This window comes from Ruditapes philippinarum, unplaced genomic scaffold (assembly GCF_026571515.1).
Source record: "Ruditapes philippinarum isolate M1 unplaced genomic scaffold, ASM2657151v2 ctg1658_1_1_1_1, whole genome shotgun sequence".
NCBI classification, from domain to species: Eukaryota; Metazoa; Mollusca; class Bivalvia; order Venerida; family Veneridae; genus Ruditapes; species Ruditapes philippinarum.
In genome coordinates this window covers 166,812-191,989 of record NW_026857668.1, presented here as the reverse complement: position 1 = coordinate 191,989, position 25,178 = coordinate 166,812, and the positions used below count along the sequence as shown (strand labels likewise).

Genomic DNA, 25,178 nt, shown 5'->3' with positions numbered 1-25,178 from the left:
GAAATAAGCAAAAATCAATACATATACAAAATTTCATATCTTGTAAAAAGAATCACTTAGAATCATTTAAAACAATATCTAATATTTTTGCAAACACAACATTGCTCAACCAAAAAGAAAATGAACCAACCCAATCAGCAAAGGTTACCAACAACAAAATTACACAATAACAAATGTCTAGGATAACAGATACTTGCTCATTTGCGTTTTATCCACAAATAAACATTGACCCTATACGGACATGGGGTAAAACAGTGTCCTCTGTAATGAAAAGCCAGTCCTAAATATTACCTTCTCTTCAGCAAGTCCTAAATATTACCTTTTTTATCTAAAGAAAGTCCTAAATATAACTTTCTCTACTGGAAGTCCATTTTATCTACAGCAAGTCCTAAATATTACGGTTTTATTGCAATCAACCTAATAAAGTCTAGCTGCACTTTGTGTAACAATATCCTTGCCTAAGTCAAAAGCATAGATAAAGGCTAGACTGCCCATATCTGACTGTACACTACCGTCTGCTTAATCTAGCAATGTTGGTTTCCAATTCAAAACATAACTTGTCAAGTAATTAAATTAGCATGGATTAATATATAAACAATTTTGTTGAGGGTTTTACATTACATTGACACAGTATAGGTCATATCCTGACGTTCCAGCTTTACTGGTGGAGGAAGACCTCAGGTGCCCTTCTGTGCATTATTTCAGGCATGAACGGGCACCTGAGTAGAACCACCGACATTCCTTAAGCTAGCTGGATAGCTTCCTCACATGAAAGAATCCAAAGATCCTGTCGGGATTCGAATCCACAGCAGTGAGGGGCAAGTGGTTTGAAGTCAACGACCTTAACCACTCGGCCACGGAGGCCCCTATAAATGACTGATGTTTCAAAATGTTATGAATATATTAAATATAACTGTTGCTTTTCTGATGTTATGTGAAAACTTCAAGCTTTGACTAACATTATCATTATTCATTCTATCCTTTAATTAAGTAAAACATGTTATGAAATTAGAATGAAAACCAGGCCTGGAGGTTATAAAACATTTTTTGCCCTCCATCACAGATTTTGGGATTTTCATTGGACAGTGCTCATTTTGTGCTAAATTCTGACCAATCAAAACCTGAGATCTAAGTTCAAACTGTGAAAATTTCTTTATAACCCCAGACAAAGGTTTCCATGAAGGCAATAACATTTACTCATAGAAATAAGAAAATTTCTTATATACATTCCATGAACACAAAAAATTACTAAACAAAATTTTTTTTAGGTACATAAGTAACTGATAAACAAAATCATGTCCAGCAAATGAATACGAATAACTGATTTGGTACAAATTTATTATTTAATACTTCTATACAATACAGTCAAGATGAACACTTGTTTTTTGTGTAGCTAAAAACATCACAAAAATTATTTTCAATGAAGTCTCAGACTTCGAATTTATATCAATAGGACAATAATACTCAAAAACAAAACACCTCATCATAACTTATCATATCTCATAGCATATCATATCTCATAGCATATATTCCAACATTGGTGAAATTAACTGTAAAATGATACTCAATTAGAATCACTGACAATTGATGAAAACATTGCATTAACCTTTTTAAAGATGAAAGACAAAAAATAAGGTCTTTCTTTCTTCTTTTCTATTCCTGAAAATTGGTACGGTACCCGGTAATTTGTACAGTATTTATTTAAGCTTTAAGAAAAAAATTGACGGTGAAGAAAGCGTGTGGCTTATGTGAACCACTGTCAAGTTTACTTCAGGGAAAACACCAGTACTGGTGTCATATGATGAAACAGGTGTTGTGATACCACTAGGACTCAAACCCACAGTCCATGGTTGAGAGGTAGACACCTTTACCATAAGTCACAGCCCTGTACTTTGTATATATCAATTCTTTTTTAATTTAAATGACTTGCTTAATGTAAGCAAAGCAACTTAAAAACACCACAAAATATTTCGGAAAACATAAAGAAAATCACTATACAAATTTTCTCCAGAAGTTCATTTCTTTCCCCCAATTATTTATGTGTTATAAAAGATCAAGCTTCAAAATTGGTTTCCTTTACATCTTTAAATACAACAATGCTTTGTGCTTCATAATGAAAAACTCATTTTCCTTGATTCAAACAGACAACCATTTATACATGAACCATTTGTAAACATACCAAATAGGTAATTTTGATGTTATCATTTTACAGTAAACTTCTTAAAATATTCACCTGCATACTTATCATTTATAATTTCTGAATTTTTTTATTTGTCTTTCTACCACACATAAATATCCTAAAGCTGCATGCCTCCATGGATTTTATGAAAAGTAAAATTGCTCCAGATACAAATAGTAATGACATGTTACGAGTGATCTAAGGACTGATTCAGCTATATTTATCACCATATTTCTACTGCATGACTAATTAAGTAAGGGATATTATGGCATATTTTGTCCTCATTTTGGTGATTTATGTGTGTTTTAAAGTGCTGTTTACAAAATGTAAAATTACTTTCTTTGTTCACTTCACAACATTTTACATTTACATACATTTTCAACATATCCATGAAAGAAGGCACGAATCTGGAGGCATGCTGCTTTAAAACAAGTAACATCTCAATATCATTCAACAGAAGAAAATTTCTCCATCTAACAAATAACAGAAGCTACAAGTAATAGATTCTGATTCACAGATAGATATAAAATCGAGAAAATATAAACAAGAACATTTGTGGAATAAGAGTAATCCCAAACCGACAAAAGATAGATTAACAAAACACCTACAAATGAAACACTACATTAAAACAGTAGCACAAACACTCTTACAGAAATAATTTAGAATGAAGTTCAGGAGGTTACAAGTAAGGGTAATAGTCATGGTGATACAATTTAGCAAGAAGGTCAAGGGGACATAACTTAGCTTCAGAAAATATCTTTACATGTTAACCCAGGGCCTGCCTATTCTATTCCTGCGATCAGTGGAGACCAAGGTCAGTCAAATCTTTGCCGTCAGATCATGGTCTGCACTGTTCACTATACAGTCAGTACATCAGGCTTCGCGAAAGTTGCCGGACCGTCGGACATGTCCGGCAAAAATCAGGCCGGTCTGATATTTTTTTTCGGAGTTCCGGACCTTATGTCCGGTACGAATACCGGGGTATATCCAAGACCGATCAAGACCAAGTTTTCTCCCTTGAATAAAAAAATGTAAAACGAGTTTTGATTCGCCGTTTCATTATAAGTGTCCGATACATACGACTGTCAATAACCAAAATGTTGGTGTTACTACATTATTACGCTGGCGCTACGCCCGGCAAAAATCGTAAACTATCCAATGAAGAAAAAAAAGCGAAACAAAAGGAATACGAGTCCAGGCGCCCGCAAAGAAAATTTGTGGGTAAATGGAAAAATGGCCGCTTTGATCATGAATGTTTTGATTTCCAAACAGAGTCCATCCACAGGTGCTTGGAACAAACTTTTTAAAGTTTTATATGGGCTATATACTATATATCTTTATATACATATATAGACTGGTTATGTAAAATATTTACCTGTCCTATTACATTCACTGATTCAGTGGAGACAAGGTCAGTAAATCCTCCGTCAGACAATGGTCACATGTTCACTATTGCAGTCAGTACAGAATTTGAAATTTTCTACGTAATGGGTCAGCGACAAAACATACATAATGGTTTCGCGAACCTGGTACATAGATTCATGAAATCCTGCGCATACCGGTAAATCAGGACCAGCGTTCACATCAGAATTTCACTAACTGTAATAGGTTTAGTTTAGCGACAGCATGGATATACCTGATCTCAAATGGCATTGCTCAATACTGTAGGTGACATAGTCCATGTTATTAAATATTAATAGATGGCAAGGGAAATGAACAAAGGTCTGTCAAAATGTTGGACAAGCATTTATAATTTGCGTTAAATAAATTTGACATATTAAATATTACAGAAATAATTTCAACATATCACTGTATATCATCATATATATATATATAAATATATAATTATATGTAAATTTTATATATCGCTGTTGTGACTAGTTTTAATAAATCAAAAATAAATGGCACCAAACGTGAAATTGAAAAAGGATAGCACTGATAGCAAATTATATGATTTGAAATCTCATCACTATTTCAAAATGAACTATTTCTTACGTAAAAATTACATTCATATAAAGCAATTTCAATATAAATAGCATGTAAAATCTGCTCAATTCCGGTATCACTTAAATCCAATAATCAAAAAAAAAAACAATTCCTTTCATAAAAACATGTTTTCCTGGTACAGTACTTAAAATTTTTATTAGAAAACTGGTCAAATTCTAAAATTCCTAATAAAATTTACCAATATCGTTTGGTGCCAATGCCCTACAACATATTTCAAAATTGTGACCCCACCTGTTCTAGTTTTTAAATACAGCCTTAGGTTATCATTTCTTAACCAAATACATCAATACAACATCTATAAGTCTTCAAGCTCACTCATGCATGCATGCCACTAAAATACCATACTTTACAAACAAAATAATGTCAATTTATTTGGCTAAAACAATATCTTTCTTAACAATGTTATATTTTTCCTAAAGGGAGATAATTCTTCTACCATTTCTTCTTATGTTCATCCATGCTTACTCCCCCTGGTCCAAATGCAACTACTAGTAAAAGACCTCCTACTACAGAGAGGGTCTGAAAGAAGTCATATTTTAGGAAATCTCTCATTGGCTTGTATGAGGGGATATTCCAAAACGCGTTAAAGTACAGGTTCAGACACGTAAGCCAGACAACTAGAACAAGGGCAGATAACTTTGTCTTGTAACCTATGGCGATGAGAATGATTAATGCTGTGCCGACCAAGTTCTGCACGATTTGTAGAAAGTCCATTTCAAAACGAAGAAGTGTGAGGAACATGAGGACCAGCAATATACGACCACTGAGCTGCATGTACTGTTTAGGGTTGTTTTCTCCGAGGGATGGTAGTCCGGCAAATAGACTGCGGCCTTCAGCCTTGTTTTCTGCTAGTAATAACAACACTCCTCCCGCCAAAGCAAGATTTCTAACAGAGAAGATAGAAAATAAGGGTTACATTAGGCAAATTTATATTTTTGCAAGCAGTCATGAATATTTTCTTTCTCATGCTCTCTCATATAACTTTCTTTATCAGTCATTTTGGTAAATACAATATCAGTTCTTCAAAATGTTTTTTCTTTAAATTCCAGCAGGCACATATATTTGGTAGGGAAACATTGTTCGTTTTTATTGGATTTTAGGTCAAACCAACATTGTAAAGGGTTAAGGTCATATGGCTACATATTTGAAGGATATGCCACTGATATGACACCAGTTTTGAAAGCATAGAGTACCGTTTTAAAAAAAAAAATGAGATGTCAATGAGCAAAAAAGCTTTACTTCTCTTTTAACCTTTCCCAATACATAATGAGTCTGAGACAAGAAGACTAGAAAATGCTGGAAATTTTTAACCTTAATTTTATTCACAACCTAAAAACAGGGGAAAACAATTCAGTGAAAATCATTCCTAGAGTTATGGGTCTTGGTGAGTGACATAAAATTCAAACCAAAAAGGTGTGTGTGAAATTCATAGGATATAACTTTAACAACAAAATATGAAATTGCACGAAAACTATAAAAGAGTTTTAGGCAAATGTCATCAATAGTATAGCCCTACTATTCTTAAGGAGTCAAACTAAGAGAATGTCAGGCATCAAAAACTATTTTCAGTGTCACTCGTCCTGTAGGAAGTGTAGCTTCTAAATCCAATGTGCAGGTAACATTTTTCTACTTGTCCTGCATCAAGTTCTCTTAAATCATACTCGTAAATACGAGGGGACGAGTGGAATATCCTATCTCTGAATGTCATATTTACAATGCCTCACATCTTCCATCAGTATTTGTTTATTCTTAAGATTTGAAAAAAATTAATTATTTTCAAGATGAAAACTTACCTCATCAAGAATTTCAAATCCCACAATATGCTGTATGCAATGGTCTGTAAGAAATCAGAAAAGTAATTAATAAATTATCAAAGTAGTACTGTACTACATGTAAATAATGACTTAATCTTATACTCTCAAACTTTGTACAAAGTATATATAATTACATCTAAATAGTATTTTAAGCCCCTTTGATCAAACATAAAGATATATATCATGAAAAAACAAGAGCTGTCAATAGGGCAGTGTGCTCAAACTACTCTCAGTGCTTGCTTGTACAAAAGAGCCAGGACATTGTAGAATTTTTCATGTTCAAGAAGGCCCACCCTGGGACCATAATTCTGTCAAAATCAATCTTAGAGTTATGGGCCTTGAAAAATTGAACTCCTATTAAACAAATGCGTAAAGTTTCAACACACTCCCTTCCTTCAGTAGTATAAGAGATACTAACTTCACACAAAACCTTAACCAAAGTGTGACGGCAACACCTGGGAGAGTACAATAGCTCTCCTTATTCTTCTTAATCTAATCCGTACTGAAAATTACAAAGTAAAAAATATCCCAGACTCGAACTGACTTAAATAACATATATGTATAGCCACGCAAATGTTCAATACAAAAATTCATATGATACCGTATAAGTACTTATTTCTGCGGGCTTAATATTCTGCGATTTTTGTTAAAACAAGGGGTTTTAAATTTCTGCGTATCTTATTTCTGCGGCGTCATCATTCTCGCATAGATGTTTTTATTTCTGCGTTTTAATTTAGATAATTAAACATAACTAACCGATACAAACAGACAACATTTCAAGATTTGTTGATGTAACATGTATATTACTTCCGGTAAACATGCAGACGACTTATATTGTGTTTCATCGTAATCATCATGTAATGGTATATTAACGTTTATAAACAAAAATCAACAACGTGAAATGACAATAATTAATTGTAATACTGCATGTGTATAAAATATGAAGTGTGAAAAATAAACAACGGTAAAATCGCACATAGACACAAGATATTGTGCAAATACAAAAGGTTATGTTTATTGCACCTGTCAAACTATAACAGTTTTATTTTACAAAAAAAGAAGCAAGCATATGGTGAGCGAAAATCATACAAACATGATATTTTTTTTAAACAAAAAGAACAAGTTAAGTAACTGTTTTCTATTTTATTCATGACGGATACATAAAGAAAAATTCCCATCTACAAAAGCCAATAACAGTACATGGTAATGTAAGTATACAATACCGGTAGTTGACATATTCCGAGATAGACATAGGGAAAGGCTTAATTTTCTGCGGTTTTTAAATCTGCGGTGTCGTTATGAATCGCAGAAATAGCAGAAATAAAATTCCTGCAGAAAAAAGTACTTATACGATATTTTATAATGTCATAAAATCATTTGATTCTATATAATTTTGCTGTTAGAAGGGTTCATTATCTGTGCTACAGGAAAGTGATTACCTTCTCACATGGCAAAAAGAACTTGCTTAAATTTGGTTGTGGAGAAATCTAATAAAAAAACTTTTAAAATCATTCCTAGAACTAACCAGTACTATTCAATGCATATTAAGTCTCTACCTTTAATAGCTTGCCTCTGACAAAAGCTTAAACACTGTCTACCTAGAACCCTTAGATTTTATGTCTGACATATCAACCAATTTGCAATGCTGCTGCTAATAATTTCAACCAATCCAATTAAGTATACCATTTAGAGTGTTATACCTTGTAAAAAATATAAACTGGTAAATGTTTTGTAGGAAATACCTGTAAAGCTATGATAAAGAATAGGATTCCACATCCAATGGGAACTTTTTGCCGACTCAAAATCATCATGCATCCACCAAGCTGACCTATAAGATTGATTATAACAAACAATGTTCCGAGGAAGTACCCGCATCCCCACGATATATTCATATAATCTCGCTGTTCGCCCCACTGCGTCCACATTCGAATGCCATCCTCTAAGAAAGTACTGATCAGGCAAAATCTTGCAACATGTGGTAAAACGTGTTTAGAATGCCGTAAAACCTAAAAAATATTTGTAAATATTTGCATGATGTGTAAACATTATTTCAAAATATAGTATCTTGAAAGCTAAAATACTATTCTAAATGATACATTTAAAAAAGTTCAATGATATATATTAATTATTAATTAAAACAAAATTGCTTCAGAAGCCAATATAAACTCAAAGGTAAAAAATAGTTCATAAGTTACTGACAGTGCTGAAATCAAATAAATGAACATTTTGTTATTAAAGGGGGCATAGTCATAGCACATTCAATCATGTACATGATGTACAAAAAAATATATATAACAAAATATATATATTACTGAAATGTAGTTATTTGAACTGATCTTCTATACAATTTTATTTTCTAGACTGAACTGATCAGGTGTGTGAAGTGAAAACATGGTTGTGACCAGGATTGTCATTAAAAGTCCAGATGGTCCTATTTTATATATGAGGAAGTCAAAGGCATTATTAATCCTGTTTAACAGATACATGTATTTTTCTTTATATACTATCTCTAAATCAAATGCTATCAAATAATCTCTAGAAATATACCGAATATAATGCTTATTATACCCAAACCGTATATTTTTCAATCGAAATGAATGAAAAACAGTTAATATAAAGTTGGACGAATTATCATTAAAATGGGGTGAATCTTCACTTTTTAAAGTGAGGCGACTCATAATCATTATGGGGTAAATCATCAGTGGGGCGAACCAGTATAATACAGTACACCTTTTGATCTGATTTGTGGATTGCACTACATGTCAAATGACATATGTGGCCTTTTAAGATAAACTACATAGAAGGTGTTTGCTGACCAGTGAGCTATTCAGTTTCAAAAAAAATCTGGAAAATGTTAAAGGGACATTTCTTTATTTACAATTTGACAGGTTAAGAGTTTCGTATTACATGTATCAAGATGAAATGAAGTTGGGAGAAGTTTATTCGTATTTATTTGGAAAGTACTGTAATGTTCAGCAAATGTTCCGAAACAAACACTTATATTTCTTCAAATTTATATTTAATAATAATCTTTACATTTTCACAGTTAACTTCTTGTATAACACATTTCTGCACCTGCTTTGTTTAATTTACAATTTCATTTGCACTCTTCAAAACGTGACTCTGTTATTGTCAGGGAAAAATATGAGTGTGCAAAACCACATACTGTGTAGACCAGGTACACCAACTCTAATAGACCTGCATCAGTTTATATTATTGTGATCTGTTGCACTTCAATTAGTGTTGCATAGTTAGTTTTTGATTGTATGTGGAAAGTTCAAGGCAAGGGTTGTAGCGCTCTTAAAAAATGTGTATAATGTGTAAATTAAATTGAATTTTGATATTTTCAGCAATTAGTTTTGTCACAATTTCAAATGCAATTAGTTTTGTTTGGTTTTTTTTCAAATTTTCATTGTTTTTTGGGGTTTTTTCTACCGGAGGGTCATAATTATTAAATGGGGGTATTTCATGTATTATATAAACCATAGGCAATAAGAGACTAAGTTTTCCATGTCTGAAGTAACTTTTCTTTTAAAGTGTTATGTTTAATCCAGTATCATGTATGTTTCATGTTTTTTTTAATGCAAACGATAACATTCGCTATAAACTCTGATGCCTTTCCACATGCTATTTCCTCATTGATTTCTCCTTCCTTTTCCAAAATTTAGCATAAAAAGAAATATGCTGTTGTATTCGGACAACATTTTCCATTTTTAACAGATTTTGAAACGACTGAAATTGAAAATCAAAATGTTTTGAACAGCATCTGAAAATTATTTAATTTGTTTCCTGGTTTAACTCATTTCATTATAACGACAAACTGTTGCTAATCTGGAGCTCTGAAAAATATGTTTCAAGAACTCCATTCTAAGATTCGAAATTGAGGTGTATCTGCGCTTGATACCCAAGCTCGAGATGGTCCAGAGGAGAGCTGCAAGATATGTGACGAACCGTTACCACAACACAAGCAGCGTATCCTCAATGATCCAACACTTGGAGTGGGAGACATTAGAGTCACGACGGACCAAAGCCCAGCTGACCATGATGTTCAAGATCACCAATGACCTTGTGGACATACCAGTCAGCGATTATCTCACCCCTGCCCCGAAGCGCACTAGAAGTGACCACTCCAAGAAGTTCCATCTACCATCAACATCTACATCATACTACAAGAACTCCTTCTTCCCTCGTACAGCCACGATATGGAACAGCTTACCTGCCTCCGTTGCAGAGGCCCCTGACTTGGTATCCTTCAAGCAGGGGCTATCAGCCCTCACATTCTAATTGGCCTTAGGGGCCCAGCTACAAGTACCCACTAGTGATATCCAAGGCTGTGCCGGCAGCGGCCACCGTAACCGGAGAGGTTTGGGTTGAAGAGGCGAAATATAGCTGGCCATACTTTTTGTCTATATCTCTATCTTTGTACTATCCAACCTCTTCTTACTTTCTATCATTTCTTGTATATTTCTTTTTCTTGACCTAGCACCATCCGTCGCGTCATAATCAAGTGTGATTGCGCCGACGTACAATGTAGATGTAGATGATTGACAATAAGTTGTTTTATTAACATATGTTCTCAAAATAGATAAAGCATTTCAACAGTGTTTGAGGTATGTAAATCATAGATTATATTGATGCACTATACAACATTAGGTGAACCAAATACACTAACCATTCATTATCATGCCACACTGATTAGTTACGCATTACATCAATAGTGTTGAAAACTTAAAGACATGTAAGAGAAAAAGTGAAATGAAAATTACACGAGAGTACACAGGTTTTGTAAAGATTCAGGGAATGTATGCTCATTTTTTTGTCAATCAGCGTCCAAATAACGTATACCTGGTCTGCTACATCCTCTGCTTTATCCATAAGCTCATTCTGCTTAGCCATTATGGCTATTTTCTCTTTAATATCACCCGGCTGATAGCCACGTACAAAATTTTTACCCGGAACCGGAAATTTATGTGGCCTAAGAATGACTGGTTTTCATTTTCGGCGTTTTTTATGAACCTAAATAAAAGGAAGTGCTTGAAAGAGAAAAATACCGCAAAGTTAGAATGGTTGATTAAATTACTTAACCTCAAGTAAAGTACCCATAATTGTATGTTATATGGTGAACTTGGAGTTACTCCGATATCTTTGCAAATAAAAAGTAAAATTATTATCTACTGGTGTAAGCTTTTGAATGGTGCAGATAATAAGATTTGTAATATTTTATAGAAGACTGCGTATACTCTGTATGTATATATGTTAGATACAGTTATTTTATTCCATAATAACACACACTTTCGGTCCTTCTATATTCAATAGGGGAAATGCGGGCCGTGTTAGAATAAATCGTATTAATATTTATAGGCGATTCACATATCAGCATTCTGTCTTATCATGATTATATCTAAGAAACTTGAAATTCGATCAATTGGTCTAAAATATTAACAACAATATCCATAAATACAGTATTTCCGTTTTTTGTATTATATTATACTGGTTGAAGAGATAAACTCGAGCCATAGATAACCTCGATATTTAGTTAAAATTGATTGTATTCAGTAAACCTAATTGTTTTAATCTTTTTTTCCAACGGTCAACCACATGATAATCTAATATAATATAATAGAGGACCTTAACTTTTTGTTAAAAAGTTCTTTCAGTCAAACTTCTGTGGGGTATTTAGTATTGTCCTATAGGTCATCAGCTTGGTTATTACTTTAGAAAAATGTGTAAAATATCAAGAAAATATATAAAGCATAATATAAAATGTAGTAACAAATTAATGATCGTTTCTAATTTTCAGCTATTTTTATACTCACAACTTGAAGTGTTGATTTTGGCATCGTGTAAGAGCATCAGGTTTTGGGTACCTCATTCAAGCTTCATAAGAGTGCCGGTTTCTATCGCCATATTTTGTAGTGTTGCGTGAAGTCTTTTAAGCAAAGTTATAAATATACTGTACATTCAGTTACTTAAGAAACTCTGAAAAAGTGTAAAAGTTATTTTTCCAACCAGAATCAATAAATGCAGTTTTGGTCATGATATTGTTAAGGTAGTCTTACTGTAATGCTTTCCGCCAAAAAATTCTAACACTGGCCAATATCGTAATAAATCGGTCATTACATACAGTAAGACTACCTTAATTAATTAATATTATTGGTTATTGAAAAGAATTTAAGTTCCTGACTACACACGTACATATGCATTTACTTGGGTTTCTATTATCTATTTAAAATAGTGTTTCTTAGGGCAGCAAGTCAATCGGCTTCAAGTCAAGCATGATCGATCAAGTCGGTCCTAAAATCAATTAAACCAGCCGATTACAAACGATGCAAAATAGCTGAAAAAGTTCACAATTTTTTATCAAATGCATGTGCATAAGCGTATAGACTGGTCAACTTATAAGGCAAAACATATGTTTTGGTCTGAAATCAAAAATAGTGCAGAAAAAAAGATTAAATGATTCTACGTAACATTGCCAATTATATCAATATAGAATAAACAATTACTACCATCTTCTAATGCTAGCAGATCTTTTGCTTATAATTGTATGTTTTAGTGAGTATTTATTTCTCTTTCATTCTTGCTTTGACAATCCCTAGTCCATTGATGGCGATTTAGCTGGGTTTTCCTTATCAGTAGGGATAACTCTTACGAAAATGTACATCTGTATAATCTAAACTGCGTTACCTTTCTTTGATCTCTTTAATCAGGGGTGTGACTAAAAAAAATTAGAAACAACATTAAAATACATTTTCCTAATTAGCAGATTAATTTTGCTTATAATTTGTATGTTTTATGAAGTATTTAACTCTTTCATTCTTTTTGACATCCCTAATCCATTGATCGATCTAGGGGTTTTCGCGAAAAACGTTTGGGATAACTTTTTGAAATGTACATCTGCAATTCTAAACTTGCTCCATCCTGTCTTTATCCCCTTTTTAAACAGTTGATCACGCATACAGAAAAGTTCATATTTTCGTATTGTAAAATGAAAGAAAATCTAATAAAGTGATTATGCATTTCTGACACTATTTACTGATATATTCTCTTATAAACATTTTCATATCACATCCAGTATTGTATAAATATTTCAATTTTATAGTTTACTATACTATTTAAAGGCTTAATTTGTTAAGACACAAGTTATGGCCAAAGAAAAAAAACTCTGTCTTTTCCTTAATTTTGGCTTTTTAATGACCCCCCCGCCCCCCGCCCCCGAGATTTCAAAACATTCACGAATGTGTATCAGTTAACAAAATTAACTTCATCTTAAGAAGGCATCTTAATAATGAAACAACGCCTGCAACAGGTGACACTCATAATCAGTCGAAATTATAGGCAATTTTGTTACTATATGTGTAACAAGTGTATTAAAAGACATTAATTAATACACGTCTTAGTCGTGCTAGAAGGTGATAATCGGCCCTGAAATGAATAATGCCCTCGGGCTGAAGCCCTCGGGGCCATTATTCATTTTGCGGGCTTATTATCACATTCCGGCCCTACTCTGTCGTGTATTAATCTCTTATTATACTATAGTACCTTTTTTATAGAGAAGTGTTTATAAAATAATCTTCATTTCCACACGTTATGTTTAAAAACCCAAACTTCATAATAATGCTTACACAGTCAGTGCAAAATTCATTTGATCACATACCTGTGCCGATTTCGCGACTCCGTAAAAAACGGTATTGCACGCCTGTGTATATATTTTGACATGACGTTATTTGCGCCATACAAACAACATTAATACGCGCTAAATTTTAGCGATACACTATTAGAGGCGCGTTAATGAAAAACGTAAATATCTTTCACGGTAACGTAAACAGTTATAATTTTGGGTATGTGATAAATTGAATATTATATTCGTGTAGATATAGATCTAATACTAAATTTATTGAACTCGTTGAATATAACAATATTTCACTCGTTCAATAGATTAAGTATTGAACCCACACTTATTCAATACCCTCTATAAGTCCTATAAGATTTAGACTGACATATACAACTTGTAACTGCACTTAGGTGACGACATCAGATTACTAACAAAGTGAATTGTTGTAAAACAAAGGTACATAGACGCTTGAACGTCAGCATTGAAAACTAATTCTCAGTTTACAATGATGATTTAAATTATTGTTTTATTTACTCTTAAATACAGGAAATAGTATGTTTGTTAATGTAAGTAATATAGTTATCATTAAACGTTTATAGAAAACACTTGAAATAGAAAGGAAAGAGAAAAAACAACAGCAACCAAACATTCAACACTGTAAAAGTACAAAAATAATGCTACCATTGTATAGGACGCTTATAAATACATTCGTTTTTAATAATCAACAGTAGCCACACTTGTAAAGACTGTACATGCGATCGTTCTAGAAGCGTTTTGGCTCATATGATGCTCAATAAACTCACTAAGTATAACTCGCGACGCAAGTGTCTTCAAATAATTCACATGTACGCACTATAGTATCATATTATATGAGGTGGATTACAGTTAATAAATATAAACTTGTAAAATACTTGAAACGTTTTATTTTGACTGGATAATTATATATTTTTTATCTTTATGCTAACATGTATTTTTTATTAGAAATTCTTGCACTGGCATTAGTTTTCGTCGCAGGAAGCGAAACACGATTGAAAAATGATAACGAAAATGGAAGAATTTTAAAAATTGTGACCACCGGAAGTGACCGTAACTTAAAAAACGTAACCACCGGAAATGGCCATGATCGTAGAATTGAAAACACCGAAAGTGACCAATATATACATTCAGTTCTTGGAACGAAAATAATCGTTAGACCAGGGTAAGAAAAAAACATTTTTTTCCACCTGAAGTCATTTTATATCATTGTAAAAATTCGTTGTTATATTTTCTTCTTTGACTTTTTATAATGTAATTGTTTTATTTTTCAAATTATATGAAGAAACGTTTTTAAAGGCACCAAATTTGTCGAAGCTGCTGTATAAATTAAATTTAAGTAAATTGAATATGTTGACAAGTGCCCATTTCGGTTAGTTGAGGATTAAGGATTTAATGGCCGGCTGGTGGGGACTCGGACTTGGTGCCGTTAAGAAGTACGTTAAACCGAAAAAACTTAAATCTAATGACATTTCCAAATGCTTTATATTGTATTTAATGTCTTATGAATTCTACCATGGACAATAAGTTGCAAAATTGGTTTTTATCATTGGCAGAGAATAGAATACCTTTATCCTTAACCTTGCCATGGACCAATAAACTATGATATTGTAAATTCAAATGGTTTTAAGCTCTGAGTCAAATGGAATGAAACTATAAGTATCACTAAAAGTGCAAAAAAACATATTATATAATATCAATTATGCCAGCATAAAAAAACAGCTATTTAACATCAGTGATAACGAGTTTTGAGTGGTACTTCACATGTTTCAAGTGACAAAATAAAGGACTCAGTATTAGAGGCAATCACTGCGTGCGCAAATATTAGTAAAAAAGCCATTAACGACCGTTAAATGACAGATAACCAAATTTACATTTAAGTAGAATCTGTCAATATTTTCACTTTTTTATCTCAAGTTTATTAGATGTTATATTTATAGCAATAAAAAAACAACAACATGCAGGGACTCTGTGGGTAGTCTCGACACTTTCTCAAATGTGAAAATCAAGGTTTCATATCAGACATAAAACAGTCAGTTGTGGGAGGAAAGTTAATTTTCCGGCGCGGTTTGACCTTTCTTGTGAAATAAATGAACTACCGGAAAGCTTTGTGATTCGTTAACTCAAAATATCGAAAAGTGCTACTAAACACGAAAATGTATACGATTTAGATTAATGAGCATTCAGTATTGGTTATTTGATTTTTAATTATTATGAATGTGTATATCAAAGAGAAAAACAAAGTTATGTACATTTACTATAATTAAATGTATTTTGTCGTATGTTCATATATGTCACATGACATAATAAAGTGTTTTGCTCTGGCTTTGATCTGTTGTACATGATACTAGACGATACACTGCAGAAATATTTCTGTGGCTCAGCGAATGAATAAACTAATAACTTTACATCTACTGAAAATAATCTAACATTTTATCTTTCCAAAAATATTTTTTACCTCTTTTAATAAAAAGGATTTATGCACACAGCTGGATTTTGAAAATAATTAATTTATGCAACTAATTTTTATTAAATTTGATACGGAAAACACTTGATATAAGATCTTTTATTTTCTTCTTAAGTGCCAATAATGCTATGAAAATTGGAAACTGAAATTGGACTTCCATCGCTATCACAGTAATGTCTCGTAACAATCTCTCGTGCAGCTTACAATCTCACGTGCTGAACTTGTATATATTAATCATATTATGGAGGGAATTTATCATGGCTGATTGATGGAGATACGTGAGGTTATGTTGGACTGATAAGCCACCGCTCAAATATACATTTTCATGGCAATGAGTGATTTATGAAAAACGCCGCACTAAAATGTAATTTAATGTTTAGTTAGATAAAATATTATACAACTTGATATCATAGAATTTGAATATTTTTCATTATGGATGTGATTTTTTAAATGGTAATATATAGAGGTGAATATCCGCCAAAAGTATATGTATCGTGATGACATGTTTATATCTGAATGTTATTAATCAATGTATGTTGATTGCATTCTTATTTATACATATTAGATTTGTCCTCCTTCCGTATATTGATTTACATACAAGAATGCAAAATTTCAAATGCATGTATAATGTAAGGAATAGTAATGAAGATTTTTAATGCAGAAAATGTATCATTGCTTTTGATTTAAGTCATGTGCAAAATGACAAACTATTGTGTTGCAGTACTAATAAATATTCAATACATGCTTTATAATAGTGTCAAATTATTACTCGTTTATTTTTTTTTATGAAATATACAAAGTGAACACTGTTTGTATATTTTGTTAATATAATATGTTTTGTGTGGTGATTAAAATCCAACGCTTACGAATGTTGTTATCTAAAAAAAAAGAGACAGGTGAAAATATTACAGGTTTATCTTGGAAAATGGCAAATGTTTTCTAGTAATCATAATATATTCATTTGCATTTTATGTCAAAACACATAAAATATTCATGTTTGCTTGCTGTGTCCATTTGTTTAACTGAAGAACGATAACTCTAGCCTTATTGACGAATAACAACTGATCCCAAAAGAATATTCTTATAAAAAGATACAGGGGCGGGGGGGGGGATCCCGGGATCCAGGAAGGTATTTGAGATACTTGGGATAAGTAGCAAAGACACATCGTAGATTATGCCGTATGCAATGACCGGTATATTTATTAAATCTTAAGATTGAAATATATTTAGAGCTATTTATTATCAAAGTTAAAATAAGATGCTTAAATCACAATACCTATCAAGGAGCTATGCCTAAACAGAAAAAGAAATGCACAGTTTAGCTTAAGTTTATGTTCATGAACTTAATTATTTATTTTTCTTTAGAAAAGATCGTAAGTTATAATTAATAAAAAAAAAAACACTTTTGACATTTATGAGAGGTAGCCATTAAAGTGGCATTATGCTCATATAATTCAAAGTCAAGCTGTTCTGAATTGACTTTATATTTCAAAAAATTGACTGTTAAAATGGCGTTTGACCAAGAGTTGATATTGGAAAACGTTCAGGATAGAATTATAAATCTGCCTAAAATATAAAAAGACTGCCCCACTCTTTTTATAAACTGAGCGTTAGAGGTAAATTCTAATACATATTTAAAGAATTTTATTTGGATCTGTGCATTATTCATTGTTTATGGGAAGTAAATTATTAAATTAAAGGGAATTATGGTAAAATTAAAACTTATTTTGATATTCACCTGTTCACTCACTTTATACCCTTGGATATAATGTCACTTTAAGCTTCGAGTTATTAACTTCATGAGTTCGTTCTTATTAGTTATCTAAAGTTATATTTGTATGTTTTTCTCCGTTTAATTTGTTAGTTTGATTCCATTAAACTTCTTGTGTGTCTTTAGTTTTTATTGTCTGTTGTCTGCTTACGTGATTTGTTTTTGTATGTTACGTTAAACAGTGTGGCCATACCACGTGACATTGACGTCATTTTCGGCATCATTTCCAAGACAAATATTGCTCGATTTGGACAAGAAAATAGTCAAAAATATTTTATTTTTGTACCAATTTCTTTAGGATATGCACCAGTCTACGGGGAAAAATATAAGCTTTCCACAGAATATTGGATAATCGTCAGTTTATAAGCCATTTTATCAAACACTTTGCATAACCTTGAAAGTTGCTTGTATTACAGCGGGCTTCAGTTGCAAGCTATTTCGTTTTCTGGCGTTATCTGGTCTACGCCATGAATAAAAAGTCAGGTTTACATCAACCAGGAGTACGGAAGGCAAAACTCTACCTAAATATGTTCATATTTTTATTATGAATGATATAAATCTTACATTTTTCTTCAATTGTCAATTCTGGCACCAGTTCCAAGTCGAAAAAAAGGACTACAGTTTAAAGCAGATTTTAGAATCCGTTGCAAATGCGAAGCAACATGCCTACCTTTCTCTTTCTACAATTTAGGTTATCATTGTTGATCTTTCACAGAGAGATTGTGAAAAAACTGATTGTTCCTTAAAGCAATAACACTTATACTTGTATCGCAATAGTGCACGTCAAATCACTTAGATTTAGTCCTGTCGGAAAATAATATTTTGGTTTCGTTTTGAAGATGTTTTAAGTATTGCTCATCTTATCCTATGTAGTAAAATGTGTTTTATTCTATTTCACAATGGCGAAATTGATAAGAAATATATGTGCTCTCATTAAGAGAAAGAGTTAAAATAAAAAAACACGTTTGTATGCTATGGAAAGGGTTACACTTTAACGCGAGTGTTGTAAAGCTAAAGGTATTTTTTCACTTTATTTTTGTCAAGAGTTACTGACAAACACTGACACTATTGAATGTGACAAATAGGTTTTTCTGTCCTCAAAAGAGAGACTTTTAAAGGTTTATATTTTTTCTGGAATTGTCGTATAATAAATTTCTATAGAGTTTGATAAACGAAATCACAATTTGAACTTGGAACTTTGCCGTGTAAATCTGATAGTATTGTTACTTAGTTGCATTACTTATGATTCTCTATTTATCAAAAATACCCAAAATAGCCATGAATAAGAACGAGAATGGACGCCATGTGGAGTAAACAAAGTAGAAAATAGTAAACAGATAATTGATTTTACAAACCAATAGCCATCGATCACAGTCAAATTTCTTGAAAACAAAACATTCAAAAAGACGGAAATAACAATGATTATCAATAATTATATAAATATTTACATTAACATCTGTAATAGCAACATCGGCAAGATCTAAGACTAGGGTCCATATGACACTGATGCGTCCATTGAATAATTGATAGCTAACAATTGCGATTACATTTGAAGAGTATATTCAAATTTTATCCTTCAACTGTCAAATGACTTACTGCTTTATTTACATATCAGATAATTCACTTATTTAGTATATGCGTCATGTTTATCTTGTGTTAGATTTTAATGTGTGGTCCGTTTTTAAATCGTAAAATGCTACAAAAAGCCAGTTGAGGACATCTGCAGGTCATGCCGCGTGTAATAATCCATGCATTTACAGCCAATGACCACATCGATAAGAAATAGTCCCAAATAGCCCTATCGTTTTTATTCAGTTGAAAGAGACATTATTGTTAAAAAGGTTCTACTCGATTTAAATGTTTTCAAACCATAAATATTCCGTTCCCTTCCTCTCTTTACAATGTATATTGGTGAGCTCTCTGATAAAGCTGAGTTGACTGATATAATTAACTAAATTTGTCAGATATGCAGTTTATCAACAGAAATAAATGCAATTATAAAATAGATAGTATTTAATAGTGTTCTTAAGTTAACGAAGTTATATCCAGTTCACGAAAAACGTTTACCGTGGGTATGAAAACAGGATGTAAAAATATTTTTTATCAACGAGTGCCACTGTGTTAAAAAGCTGAATCTATCATACTAAAACATTGCTACAGGTTCTTTATATATACATGTATATGGTTATACGTATAACTAGCTCTTTTTTTTTGCTTTAAAATTGCAGTGTTGAGGCGTAACCCTTTTTCACAGTGATCCTGAATGTGCACGTTCATTGGACAGGCTAGCTAAGTCAATCAACATTTTCAATTTTGCCGTTTTGGGCGATATTTAGGGTTTCTGTTTTCTATTTTCCACGTTTAATATTGCTACATGACACAAATAGATTTTTCATAATCATTACCGTGAAAGAACAATGATTAAAGAGCAAATCAATTTCTTTACAAATACAGACAACAATTTTACGACTTTTAAAATCACTTATAGCGCAGCGAGTAAAAATCATTTAAATATTCATTTGTGTTTATGTAAATCGTATAGTAAATAAAATGTTTTTCATGGTTAACATAATTATAGAAAGAGAACGGTAGTCATGTTGCTTCGCATTTGCAACGGATTCTAAAATCTGCTTTAAACTGTAGTCCTTTTTTCGACTTGGAACTGGTGCCAGAATTGACAATTGAAGAAAAATATGAGATTTATGTCATTCATAATAAAAATATGAACATATTAAGGTAGAGTTTTGCCTTCCGTACTCCCGGTTGATGTAAACCTGACTTTTTATTCATGGCGTAGACCAGATAACGCCAGAAAACGAAATAGCTTGCAACTGAAGCCCGCTCTGATACAAGCAACTTTCAAGGTTATGCAAAGTGTTTGATAAAACGTCTTATAAACGGACAAATATCCAATATTCTGTGGAAAGCTTATATTTTTCCCCGTAGACTGGTGCATATCCCAAAGAAATTGGTACAGGAATAAAATATTTATGACTATTTTCTTGCAATATCGAGCAATATTTGTCTTGGAAATGATGCCGAAAATGACGTCAATGTCACGTGGTATGGCCACACTGTTAAATGTCTTGTCATGTACTGTGTTATGTTTTGTAGATCGGTGCTCGTTTCCTATTCCGTTTAAGTGTTCTTTTGTCTGGGTCGTTGATGTTCTTTTCTCTTATTCCATATTAAGGCACATTTGTCTGTTCGGTTTCGTGTCTTGTCGCCTGTTTTCCATTCAGTGTATTGTGGAATGCTCCGCTCCGTTAAGTATTTGTTGGTATCTGCCGTATGTATTTTGTTATTTGTTGTCGTCTGTACCGTTGTGTCTCTTTTCTTCTTTTCCGTTAGATGCTTTTGAATTGAATTACGCCAGTTTAGTCTGTATATGTTGGTCTCGGTTTTCGTCAGACTCGTAGTCATTTCATTCTTTTAGTGGAGTAGCGGGGGATCGAACTCACGACTCCTTGATTGGTAGGCAGACAGTGTTACCACTGCACCATAGCGCCCGCTCTGAATAATAACTGTTTTTGAAAGTCCTATATACATAATTACTTCAATGGCTAACAAAAATGTATTGCAATTAAATTTTAACACCTTTACTTAGGTAGCCAACCTGACTTTCTACATATGTCAAAGAGAATATAACTCGATTTAAGTAATATTAAGTAGATAACTGTGCTGTTACTTTAAGATACCATGAACATGTAGTGGAGGGTACCCGGAATCTTTAGGTATATCAGATGGTGTGATAATCTTCCCGTAGAAATTTCCTTAAACCGAGACTGAATTCCGAAATTTTCAAGAACCGCTATGATATCGCAAGCACACATACCAATCGCCCGATTTCAGATGTTTAAAGCAAATACACGGGCTATTTTCCATAAAGAAACGTTTTACGTTCCATGAGAAACTTGTCTTTGAATTCAATTTGATGATAAAAGAAAATGATATGATTGTTATAACTGCAATATAGATCAAAGCGCTTTAAGCACTGAATGCGACGGCTTGACTTAGGCTATTATAATGCAAATTAACAAATAAAAAATGCGACATGTCATTGCGCCTTATTTAATTAGTTTCTTGTACATCTCTGCAGAATTAACCTTTTCATTCACAAATTTTCATTTTAACTTCAAATTTTGTTTAACATGAATGTTTACATTGTGCAACTTTATGATCCAACACTTTCCATTCCCTAAATTTAAATACTGTGCTCGTGGACATGCTGCTAGCTTTAAAAAATGGCGCATGCCACTAATTATTATTATCTTTTACTCTGTTCAATTAACTTCTAGAGTGATTTAGCATTTGTTTATGATATGAAGATGCTTTTACACATTTTAAAGTTACGCAATAAACATTAAAATAAAAAAACAGTAAAAATATCAGTTTTATATTTTACTGATATATTTCTACAAACCACCTAAAAGCATGTAATAAATTGATTTATTTCAATCTCATGATATGTAACTTATAAACTTCCGGCGAGCGTTTGCACCACTATCACTATTGCTCTTAATCAAGCCTCTTTTGCATTTCCTGCGTCCATGTATCCCGTTTAGCCTCGTTTTCATTTTCAGAGCCCAAAACAAATCCAAGATGAATCACTATTGTACTATCAGTACGAGACGTTACAAAACTTCTGTCAATTCGTTAAAATAATCGTGGTGTGAAATTTATAGGTCATTATACGTACATCGTTTACTCTTAGTACAAAATAATTTCATATGTTATAAGACCATTATCCTGACTTGTAATAGACTATGGTTCTTTTCCTTTTCCTGTCATCAAGTTTATAGCAATGCTTTCACAGAGGAGATTTCTTACATATATAACAGATCGTGTCTATTTTGAAAGCGTTTCCTCGTCGTGAGCTAAGACAAAGACAATAACTGAGCAAGTAAGACACTTTGACACTATGGTTTTTTTACTCCTTAGGTTCTTTAGATGACTTTTCATGCCCCTGCCTATCCGACCCCTAATGGATAAGACATTTCAATTACTGGTTTAATTACATTCAAGGAGATGAACTTTTTAATTGTAAGATTAAAATAATAATGATAATAATAATAATAACATACTTTAATAATAGCATACATTATATGCATTTGAAAGATTGAATAACTAAAACGATCAGAGATTTTTATGAGTCATTGAAATGGGAAAAGTGCCATACAATACCAAATTAAGATAACTTTGTATATAAAATGTATTATGTGAACGAAATGCAGCATGATTAATTATTTTGCGGTTTTGAGCCATGGTTTATCGGTATATAAAACATAAAACCGTCAATGGTTTCTTTATATGAATTAACTTTCTGTCTAATATCAGTGATTAAATAAAACAATGAAAACTTTAATATTATGTTAAGCAGCCACTTTGTCATTAGTTTTTGCCATTTTTGCTTTTAGATTTCTAAAACTATTGACTCTTTGTTTGTTTACGACTTGTCATGATTCAATTGAATCTCGAAAATGTTATCTTTTTAGCAGCTGCTTGTAATAAATGGTAGATTTATTATCTGTAGAACATTTTATGTAGTAAATCATAGAGAATGTTTATGCAATTTTCAAGATTTTATGACTACTTGTCATCATTTGTCTGCACAACATGGCGGTTTTTGTATGACAGGAATATTATTGATATTAATTTGTATTGCATCATGTCAAGTTAGTATATTCTAATAAACTATGTAATACATGTAATAAGATCAATGCATTAACCACTTTATTGTCCCGACCAGCGATTTTTTTTATCATTCTCTTATAGTTTGCCTCTAAAATCTTCATTTATTAGTACTAGCCTTTCATATGTAACTAGATATCTTAAAAAAATTATGAGGGGACGGGGCGGAAGGGTTGATGATGTATCTTTACTCTTACATGAGCAGCGTGACTAGTCATTTATAGTTATTTTTTCTGTTTTATATACATATGTCATATATGAAAACTTCTATATTTATAGATGATGTTGTCATTTTTATATTGGAATAACAATTTAAACTACGTCATTTATAAAAACGCAAATAACTCTTGCTTACAGTTAAAAAAAACAACATTTATTAAACTCTTGAAAGATAACATTTAAATACTTCAATTCACTTATGTATCCGAATATTGGCGTATCCGATATATCTACATGTAATTCATTGGAATATTTGAATTTACTTGTATTCACAGCGTTTTCGTACATCTTAGTCCTTGATGATTATTTTAGATTGTATTAAACATTACCATATCATGTTGAATACCTTCCATCAAAGATTATTTTCCCTTTTTTTTTTTTTTTTTTTTTTGAATCATGATATATTATTGTGCAAATGTGTTGCGTTATGTATCAAGATAATTGGCTCAGTTTGTGTTTATGGATATTTACATATTATACATGCAAATCTATTCCATTTTTACGCATAATTATAAAGATATCAATAATGTTGTCAAATAAATCTTGAATAGTGAGATAACACTTGTTATAGATACATTGTATGTAATATATTTCCTATCAAAATCTTCATTCTTTTTATCGGATCTTTTTTTTAAACATATAACCCGATTAAGTATCTGATAACAGGTGATTTTACTCGCTGAAATAATTATAAACATCTCAAAAGAAAACTTCATTTTATAATAAAAGAGTGAACTTTCGTAAGTTTTTTTTCCTGAAGATATTACACATTTTATAAATACGTATTTCAATGGTATAATAATGTTGGAATTCTTATAGAAAATTTATATACTGAACTGAAAGTTTAACTTTAAAACTTGAAAACTGCTCCGAGCTTGTAAAGAATCTATTAGAATCTGAATTGAAAATAGACAATGCCAAAAGCATCACATTCGACCGTGCTCATCGATTAGGTCCAAAAAGTGGTGGGAAAGTTCGTCCCATAGTGGTGAAATTTCACGACTATAACTCACGAGAAATGGTACGCCTTAAGTCCTTACAAACTGACATTAAACAATCAATAAAAAACAATGGACATGGAGTGGGAATTTAATCGCCCCAAGAATATCGTGACACACGTTAAGCCTACAAACCATTGATAGACGATGCAGAACAACACAACCAGACCACGCGCATATCCGGGAATAAACTTTTCATTAACAAGAAATTAGTGAAGTGTTTTGTTGATGGCAAGATATGTGAACCACCGCACAAACGTGATTAGGATTGTCACGAGAATTCGGACATAAGATTATTAACATGGAACATTAATGGTTTATGTAGAAAACTTTCAGATACAGACTTTTTAGAAATTATTCATCAATATGATATAGTTCTTTTGT

General features: G+C 32.1%; 2 protein-coding genes across 2 annotated transcripts in view; one reads left to right on the top strand and one right to left on the bottom strand.

Annotated features, from left to right (window-relative positions):
• Nucleotides 1–4,608: 4,608 nt before the first annotated feature.
• On the bottom strand, nt 4,609–11,001 carry LOC132750540 (surfeit locus protein 4-like). Its single transcript, XM_060740536.1, has 4 exons — nt 10,846–11,001; nt 7,743–8,006; nt 5,980–6,023; nt 4,609–5,072 (listed from the first exon to the last, which is right to left on the bottom strand). Exons 1-4 carry the CDS (start codon nt 10,894–10,896, stop codon nt 4,619–4,621), a joined length of 813 nt encoding a protein of 270 aa, XP_060596519.1. The 5' UTR covers nt 10,897–11,001; the 3' UTR covers nt 4,609–4,618.
• A 3,256-nt stretch (nt 11,002–14,257) lies between these two features.
• LOC132750539 (epidermal growth factor-like protein 7) overlaps nt 14,258–25,178 on the top strand; it is a 66,650-nt gene continuing 55,729 nt past the window's right edge. The window contains exon 1 of the mRNA XM_060740535.1: nt 14,258–14,813. Within this exon, the coding sequence (XP_060596518.1) occupies nt 14,581–14,813 (233 nt within the window). The 5' untranslated portion in view covers nt 14,258–14,580. The remainder of the gene's footprint in view (nt 14,814–25,178) is intronic.

Coding starts and splice junctions, on each gene's coding strand:
- LOC132750540 (XM_060740536.1), bottom strand. CDS start 10,896: ATGGCTAAGCAGAATGAGCTTATGGATAAAGCAGAGGATGTAGCAGAC. Junction 6,024..7,742: donor TCTTTATCATAGCTTTACAG/GTATTTCCTACA, acceptor GATTTCTTACAG/ACCATTGCATACAGCATATT. Junction 5,073..5,979: donor GATTTGAAATTCTTGATGAG/GTAAGTTTTCAT, acceptor CTTCTCTGTTAG/AAATCTTGCTTTGGCGGGAG.